This window comes from Apium graveolens, chromosome 11 (assembly GCF_009905375.1).
Source record: "Apium graveolens cultivar Ventura chromosome 11, ASM990537v1, whole genome shotgun sequence".
NCBI lineage: Eukaryota > Viridiplantae > Streptophyta > Magnoliopsida > Apiales > Apiaceae > Apium > Apium graveolens.
The window spans coordinates 189,089,795-189,099,263 of NC_133657.1; the positions used below are offsets into that span (position 1 = coordinate 189,089,795).

At 34.8% G+C, this 9,469-nt stretch overlaps 2 protein-coding genes across 2 annotated transcripts; one reads left to right on the forward strand and one right to left on the reverse strand.

Moving 5' to 3' along the window:
• The first annotated feature begins 437 nt into the window (after nt 1–437).
• On the forward strand, nt 438–6,072 carry LOC141696286 (uncharacterized). Its single transcript, XM_074500445.1, has 9 exons — nt 438–483; nt 836–939; nt 2,122–2,204; nt 2,293–2,360; nt 2,473–2,613; nt 3,179–3,220; nt 3,640–3,779; nt 5,258–5,359; nt 5,505–6,072. Exons 1-9 carry the CDS (start codon nt 438–440, stop codon nt 5,631–5,633), a joined length of 855 nt encoding a protein of 284 aa, XP_074356546.1. The 3' UTR covers nt 5,634–6,072.
• A 1,574-nt stretch (nt 6,073–7,646) lies between these two features.
• LOC141696287 (uncharacterized) lies at nt 7,647–9,178 on the reverse strand. Its single transcript, XM_074500446.1, has 2 exons — nt 9,038–9,178; nt 7,647–8,507 (listed from the first exon to the last, which is right to left on the reverse strand). Exons 1-2 carry the CDS (start codon nt 9,176–9,178, stop codon nt 7,647–7,649), a joined length of 1,002 nt encoding a protein of 333 aa, XP_074356547.1.
• Between the last annotated feature and the right edge of the window lie 291 nt (nt 9,179–9,469).

A 9,469-nucleotide genomic window follows, 5' to 3' on the forward strand; every position in this document is an offset into this window, starting at 1 on the left:
TAGGGTTTTGATATCAAATTATAATATTTTACTGTGAGTGTGAGGTGAGCTCGTAAGTTTCTACTTCCACTCCCTCTTGATTTTCAACTTTATGTGCTTAGGTTAATTGAATTAGGGTTTATAACTTATTTGATCTTTACTCATTTTTCTTATCTTTATATAGAATGTTGGTTGCTACCTAACTGTTGCACTCCAACTGTTTGTTTAAATTTCCCAACAATACAAAACCTTAATACTATCTAATTTAATCCATTCAGTTACTTCTTGTAAGTGTAGCTCGAAATCTTGAAGTGCTCAATTCTGCTGGTTTAGCGCCAAGTAGTGGACATGGTTTTCGGGTTTTATTCGTATTTTAGAAGATAATCTACCCTTGTCATTTAAGTCTACTATGCTTGTATATAAATTTTGCATGACCAAGGATGCTTGTAATATATGCCATGATATTTTCAGAGACGGTTTCCCACCCTGCACGTTATCGTGCACGTGCTAGAACTAATTTTACAAGCATCGAGTAATTGATACTAATTAGGACATCTGTGCTTGAACGATCAGTTGCCCTACTGATGGAGGTCTAATTATGATACTATTCCATTTCGTTTGATGATTTTAATTTATAAGAGAATATTCTTCCCGGAAAGAAAAATGAGGGGCAAGAATTAATACAGTAATTTTTGCAGATATATCACGTGCTGTTTTGCTAGTAGTGTTTTGATCACCAAAATCCATGCATATAATCTGTTTGTATATGTTATTGAACGGGAAACCACTTTTTTAAGTTTGATACATACTGGAGTATATCATATATTTTCCGTTTCCTTATTTTGTTTGGTTGCAGACAACTTCCTGACAACTGTTTTGTGGAATCATGCAAATAGAAGAAACAAGACCCGTGTCAGAATTGAAAAATATTTGTCGGATATTCTCAGAGTTTATGACAAGGTGAATTTATAGGCAGCATTTTTGAATTATTTTTCTTCTTTTCTAATTAAATTATTGGACTAACTAGTATATAGGCTACTACATACTACAGTATACCTTAGCCGTAGTGTTATGCAATTTAATGAAGTATCCGTTCCGAGTTCTTTGGAAATCTAAGGAACTTTTATGCGGTTTGTTGACCTTTTTATATTAGGCCATCCTATTGTATATGTTAATGTGGCAGAAATTACTCTAAATGAGTACAATTAACATGTATGTTAATGTTATAAGATGGATGCATATAATAAAAGTAACACATCTATATGACTCGTGGTTTGAACCCGCGACATCTGAAGGCAATGGTCTGCTGCACTGGTTAATGACATCATGTTTCATCATAGTAGGTGAATATGACTGGAAAATGACATACAGATTGTTCCTAAATATAGAAAAACATTTTTCAATACAAAGCTGTGGTTTATTTTTTCTTCAGGATGGTTTTGGAGATGGATAGGAAACCCTTGTTTGGTAATTACGAGGATAATTTTTTTTAGCATAAAATGTTAAGGAGGATGCTGTTAGTCTTACAGATTCACAGCTTCCACTACTGTTCTAGATATTGATTGGGTTGTAGTCTAATCATGTTATAGTAAGTCTCAGTGAAAGCACTAAATTGAATATTCAAATTTCATTAAGTTTACTAGACCTGATGATGCTGCATGAACTTAATATTGCTGGGTCGAGTTAGGCGGCAAAGGGAACTTATCTCCTAGGGTTAGGAGCCTAGGATGCAGGACAAAGCTAAAGATGGGCCAGAACTATGGAATATGACCTTCTCTCCAGATGCAGAGCATCCGTAGTAACACAATAAATTCTCAAATTTACTTCCTAAAATCTGTTTAATTGATAAGTTTTACTCTAATCAGAATGAGAGGATTACATCTCCTTGTATATGACCATGGAAAACACGGAATTATTGATAATAGTTATCGAGATTAGTAGACAGTAGTATAATCCAAATAGGAGATTTAATCACTTACAACTTTTTTATTCCCGATAAATAGAAAAATAATATATTAAAAATTGCATAATTCCCTGTTTGGCTGTTCCATGTTCGTCATCGGCAAGTTCCAGTAGCAGAGTTGGCTATTAGTATTTGCAGAAAACGGGATGTATTGTTTTAACTTTTTTCTTTTCTTTCAGGGTCAAATTTTTCAAAAAAGATTTATATTAAGCAGTTATGCAACTTTTAGGCATCTTCTGCTCATTTTGATACGACTTGCACGGTTGGACCACACCCAAAGTTAAAAGCTCCTATATCTTTTGTTTTGAAGATGGTATGTTTATCATCTAATGGCAACCTGTTTGTGTTAGGGTCACAAAATTTGAGGAGCTGGTGGACGTGGGATGTAGGCTCCTGAATGGTTTCCAACAAGCACTTGGTAGCTTTCTGATTTATTTATATATTCTCTTTGACTAATGTATTTTAATTGATTACTAGGAAATGAGATGTATTGTTAGTAAAGTAGCTGCGCTTTATCTATACAATTACAGGCTTCCTTCGAAAACTTTCGATTGCTAAGTCATCCGAACTGGTTGAGTCCATCATTAAAGCTAATGCTACTAGGAGGGTTTTATCTTATGTAGAAGCCGGATGTGTTAACACTCATGACAGAGTACAAAATATGAATAAGTGTAAGCATTCCTGCACATTCAGTATTTGAGTAGATTGTTTACATGGCTCACATGGAGAAATTACTTACTTCTAGATAAAAGATGCAGTACAAACAAAAATTGTACATCTTCAATGCAACCACGTCTCCTGTCCACATACCTATACAGAGTCTAATGTTGTTAATTCAGTCCCTTTTGTTATTTGCTTTACTCATCTTTATATCAGCAATTTTGTTACACCAAAACTTCCTTTAAAGTCCGAGTTTAGAAAATTTGTTTGTAAACTAAGCAAATTGTAGATCTAAAGATCTACCTGTATCCTCTTAAGGTATTTAAGGGAACTTGGATTTAGCCTTATCAGTCACTGATTAGTTTGGTCAAGTGAAATGCTAAGCCAAAGTTTTCTCTATTGTCTTGGCTCGTTTTTTCTTGCCGGATGTTTCTCCATGTAGTGTTGTGTGTTTGTTTTCTAGCGGATGTATGTACAATATAGTTGCTCTTCTGCAGAATTTGCTCTTTATTTCTTTTTCTTATATTTTTTTATCGAGTCTTACTTATCTTTAATGATATGGGACCTGGCATACAGTGCATACCTGCCAAGTTGAACTCCTTAAACATCTTAATCAAGGTAACACTTTCCTCTACTATTTTTTTACTCAGTAACTGGTATATTTATATTTGTTTATATGCTAATAGCTTCTGTTGACGAGGCTAAACGTTTTATCTGACATCTGGGGCAGAGGTCTACAAAGCAAGTGTACAAGTACATTATGGTTTTGACCGTTGAACATCGATATGAAGTTGGAAAATGCAAATTGAAATTATGAAGTACTTTAGATGTAGTAAAACAAAAAGCTACAAGAGTTACTGCTAGTTATTTGAAATGAAAATTAAGTCGATTTGTTTCTTGCAAAAAGGACACATATAATACTTAGTAATATTCTTATGTTTGGTTCAAAACAAAATATATTTGTTTGTAGTATCAACTCTCTTCCCCCCTCCCCCTTTTGGTAACTTATAATCTGTACTTAACTGTGGTAATTGCAGCAAAAGATGCGGTCAATGAACTTGAAGGCCTTGTCGAGGATGCAATTATCGAACTCGGAAATGCTACTGAAGATTTGGCACATTTGCATATTAAGGATTCAAGAAGTGTGCTTGATCTTCCAGGAAGTACCTCAGACGAGGTAGTTTCCTCAGTTTTTACGATCTATATATGTATTAGCCATACTTGTTTACGCACACGCACCCACTCTATTTAAAAAAAAAGATAGGAAAACAAAATGAGGAACTTAATATGATATGGATTTAACTTGAAGTAGGAGTATTAAATATCACTACAGCAACAAGAATATTCAGAAGGACTTGTTTTTCTAATTTCTTAGGGCCTGTTTACTTGCCTACTTTTCCAAAAAACTAAGTTAAAAACATGTTCATATTCATCATTTTTTAAATAGAAAATTTAAAAATGGAAAACCGTGTTTTCTACCATTTTTCAAATTACAACTAAGATTTTGAAAAGTCTATAGTATTCGATATTTCTCCATTTAAAATTCAGATAAGTTTTTCACTCGGGAAAAAATAGAAAACACGGATAAAAAAATGGGGTCAGTTATGTGCATCATGCAGTCTGTGTAGTGTGTTCAAGTACATTCTGAAATGTCTATCACTATGTTATCTCTCAAACCTAGTAAACATAGGCAGCGAATATCATATTTTATAGTTATAAAGGCTGATGAAATGAAATGAAAATATGAAAATTTAATATCATGAAATGAAAATATGAAAATTTAATTATAATAAAATAATATCACATCAGGATGTTTATTTATTTAAGTTCATCAAATTGATATAAATTAATAGACATGTTTAAAAAAATAATATCACATGAGGATGATTATTAATTTTTATGTTCATAAAATTAGAAAAATAGAAAACTGATATTATTTGATCTGAACATGTTTTTTATTTTACTTGTTTTTTAAATTGGATGGCACTTTGAACACATTTTCTCAAATTTCAATAATTTTCTATAAAAATATTTGTAAATTTTTTAGAAAATTTGAAAAAGGAAAATTGGGATTTTTTTTTGGAACTAAACAGGCCCTTTTAGTCTTTTTTAATGCTCCGACACCCATTTTAAGACACTTCTCCTTGGTTACTACAAGCAGTGGAAATTGCACAAAGATTGTTTGTTTAGGTCTGTCAACATATCTACCTTCTTGAATTCCGCCATTTACTACTGCTTTATGTCTTGGAATTCATCATTTATGTTTTAGGAAAAGCAAAAAGTGGTAGGTTGCAGTTATACGAGTAAATAAATATATGTAAAGAAAAAGTTATTTCAAGTATTTTAAAGTATAAATCACTTTACTAATGTGACATGGTGATCTGCTTAAAGGATGGTCTGTAGCATATAAAGAATATTTAAAAATTTTGCCATTTGCAGATATTTGATTGATATCTTTTCAGGTTTATGTATCATTTTTTCGCCTCCTTATCTGTACACTGAGGAACATTTAATTTGGGATCATGACATGTGTGTTCTATTTCTTAAATTCATTCTAAACTATGCAGGCAACTGATGTGATGTAAATTTTCTTCTGTAACATACTGTAACGTGTATTAACGTTAAAATGTAAAATTTTGCTTATCTTTTCTTTAGGAAAGGATGTTGTCATCAGATACTCAGCAACCTGAGATTACTGATTATGCTACCATGATGGCTGTTATTTACAGCATGGTGAAGCAAGATTACTTCATGCAGGTAGTGATCTTTCTCTAGCACAGTTCCAGACTTCCAGTAGTTGAAAAGAATCAATAATATTCCCATCTTTTGACAACCTTTGAAATGTTGCACAGTATGTTGATTCCTATAATATGTTTGATGTGATCTTGTCTCTTTGTTACAGGAAAAGATTATTTCTGCTCTTAATCTGAACTCTACATCTGAAGAACTGGAGAGCTATAGTCTGATGTGGTCGTTACGTCCTTATATCGATGATGAAGTTATGCATCAAGCATGGAGACTTGTTCACTGACTATCATTGCCTGCTTGAGTTTTCATTTTTTACTTTTGGTCCAAAGAGCTACCTTAATCATTTGCAGTATGATGCCGGCCTTAAGGAATTCTATGAATTCGGTTTTTTAATTATAAACAATCAATTGAGAAGCTGCTTGCTACTGTCCTGACATACAACTTTGGCACATAATTGCGCTCCTATGCATCCAACTCCAAGCGCTCGACCTCTGCACCGTGGGACCTGTTTGTTCTGTCCGAATCTTCTCCTTGTTTAGACTGTCTCGTTTTATACATTGCAAAACATATCCAGAAATTTTTTTGCAACTCCTCTCATATTTACAGACTATACTATACTAGTATAAGATTTAACTGATATATTGTCAGTTATATACAATATACAATGGTTCAGAGAATGATAAAGAAAGCATTATTCTGCAATATGATAATATTTCTTCCTCTGTAGTTATGTGAACATACGTTTTGACAGTCTACTTGCAAACGTTGTATAGTATTAATGTGTAGTGTTTACATATCTTAATGCTGCGCAGAATTTGGGAGAATAGTTATCAATCTATACTAGCTCTAATCACCGATTGGCAATCTTATACAAATGTCAATAAAACTATTATGCTTAGTTTGATTTTTAAATTAAAATGAGATTCGACCTTAAATTTGATATGCTAAATATTATGATTCTTATGTTAAGTTATTAACAAGATATTGTCACGATGGAGATGGTTTTCTTTTGTGTGTTCTTTATTATATAAGGTGTTATTAATGATGTGTATCCTACCTATATTATATATATTGATGACTCCAATCCAACTTTTTAGAAAAAAGAAAATGTTAGTTAAAAATAAACTCAACCTCATACGGTTTTTTTTAGTTAAACGCTGTAAATAAAAAAGTTAGGTATTTTTTGAAAGAAATGAAAAAAGCACGTCCCAATTTACTTACATTTACTAATGGGTCGGATAAGTTGCTAAAAACTCGTATCTGATTGGGTTGTTGAATAATTTAAAATTTCATTATATCCTATATATTGTTGGTATAATGTAGGTTGTAATCGAGTTAGACGGTTCCGTCCCTTTTTTGGTATATTAGAATGGAGAAGTCATTTTTTTGGTATATCTATTCAAAAAATTCCATTTATGATACAGAACGCCTGTACTTGTGGGATTCTCCAACTGACACCCAGAACAAGTGGCGTTCTGGGGTCATTTTAATATATATATTTTTTTCTCTTTTCCCGTGATGAAGTTGTGTTAGTATGTTTTTGAACGAAATAAAATAAGGTGAAGGACTGTTTTTGGACTCCGATATTAAATAAATGGAAAATGTTTTCATTAAATTTTTTTTGTTGGCTTGTAATGTAAACCTAATTTATGTGTGTATTTTTTAATTTAAATAAAAAACCGTCTAAATATGAATTTTATAGCTCCAAAAAGGGTGTCGTGAAATGTGAACCTATATTTTGGGAAAAATATATTTTTGAATTAAAAATTTATATGAACAACAGTTTTGTAGTTTCGAAAGTGGTGTCTTTAGCGGCGAGTGCGTAATTGTCACGCGTAAATTTGTTTAGGTCCATTTAAATAACCGAAAATTTGTTTTGGGAAAATTTGTGCATGGGCATATTTAAATAACCGAAAATTTGTTTAGGTCCATTTTTCTATTGTTTGGTAGGTAGACATAAAATGAAGGTGCATTGAGTATTGGAAACCAAAATATTATGATAGAACAAGTAAATAATGAAATGGAAAACAAGGAAACGGAACCATATTACAAGTAGACTTAGCAGTAGTACATATGTTTGACAAGAAGATCACGTGTTTTAGTGTGGGCACCCTGAGCATTTCTTACTACGCTTGGTGTGACCTTCTTGGTTACATAAACTACATTTCTTTCCAGACCGCGGACCATCAATCTCCGTTCGGATCCGCACTGATTGTCCCTTATCCCCGCATTTTTTCTTTAATTTTTTCAAGGACTCTTCCGGCACTAACTTTCCATACCCCTGCCAAGGTACGGGTTAGTCGTAGTTCCAGTATTCAGTTGGTTCCAACGGATAAATTATTGGCATGTACAAGTCCTGCATTGTTTGGTTCTTATGGAAATGATCGATGAAATGCTCCCAACTCAATCCATGTGTTATACAACCTGCCATTGCATGGGAGCACAACATGTGATGGGTCGCCCATTTTCCACAGGTGCACGTACGGTCATTGAGGTTGACAACCTGGGTTTTACCTCCCTTTACCGTCCCCTTTGCAGTTGTGTACTGATGTGTTAGTATTTTCATAATCCCGCAGAGATGATGGAAAGTAATAACTGTATGTTTTGTTGTCTTTCTCCGAATTTTAGCTAACATAGCGGCGGAACGTGCATATAACCGTTGCCCCTCTTGTAGACCGTCATCCACTATGTTTCGATGTTTATCTACAATTGTGACCACCTTGTAGAAGAGGTACTCCATCATTTCTGTTACTGGAAGAAAACGAGCCCTCCTTATGTTGTCGTTGAAGCCCTCAAGCATGTTTGTGGTTGTTTGACCGTAGCGAACACCACTATCGTGGGAAAGTGTCCACCTCTCCACGGGTATTGTAGCAAGATATTGTAGGGCGGTGGGGGAAATTTCACCAATCCTTGACATATATGCATCGTGCTTTGGGACTTGTGTGGTTCTTCTAGCTTTCCACATTAATTTTTTTAGTTCACCACCTGGGTGATGACTACAAAAGTTACTTCTTACATGGAGGAGACAGAACCTATGGATGCCGAGTGGCTCAGCAAAACCGTTTTGAGGGTCTCGTAGGGCGGAGATAATGCTGGCAGCACGGTCAGAAATGATGCAGACGCTGGTCCGTTGCCGACAGACATGTCTTCGAAGACGCTACAAAAACCAAGACCAGTTCTCGTACGTCTCCTCATCAACCAAGCCATAACAGAGAGGGAACGGGTGGTTGTTCGAATTAACACCCATAGCAATAAGCAGCTTGCCCCTATATCTTCCTTTCAAGAATGTCCCGTCTATTGAAATCACAGGACATGCATGTTGTCACCCGTCCATCATTGCCTTTAAAGACCAAAAAATCCGCTTACAGACGGACGTGCCCCGCTCCTTAGCATGAGGGACAACATCGATCTCGGCGATGGTTCCAGGATTTGTCTTCATAATGGCTTCCAGGAACATGGGTAGAGCTTGGTATGTTATAGCCCAACTGTCATACACTTCCTCAATTGCTATTTGCTTCCCTCTCCACGCTTTCTTGTACCCCACTATGTGGTTGTGCTCGTTGTTGATCAGCGGGATAATTGTTTTAATGGGAATTTATGGTGTATATATTACATGTTTCACATAAAACAGTAAATGTCAAATAAAATTCGGCTTTAATAAGTGGCGTTTGCTAAAGATTTACTTACAAGTGGTTTTACAAGTTGTGCAATCATCCTTGCAGATAACTTCTTGTGATCTTGTAACGGCTGATCGATCATGCATTTGTGTTCCTCTCTATTAACATTAATCCGCAAGTACCTGGAATCATGCATGAAAGCAGCCCTCATCCTCCAGTTACACCCCTCAGCCCGGCACTGTACAATGAGCTATTCTTTGTTACTCCTTGTAGTTTTATATGTAGGATCAATGTTAATATGTGCACGCCTCACTGCTCCCAAGAGCGTTGTTTTGTCACGGTAACACATTCCCTCACCCAGTTCCCCCTTGTCGAGGTCTTCATCAACATATATATCATTAGGGTTATCTATGATTGGTGGAGTGTATTGCTCTGTGCGAAACCATGGAACCCTTGAAACATGATGTTCTTCTCGAACTACCGAAAATGTATTAGAAATTTC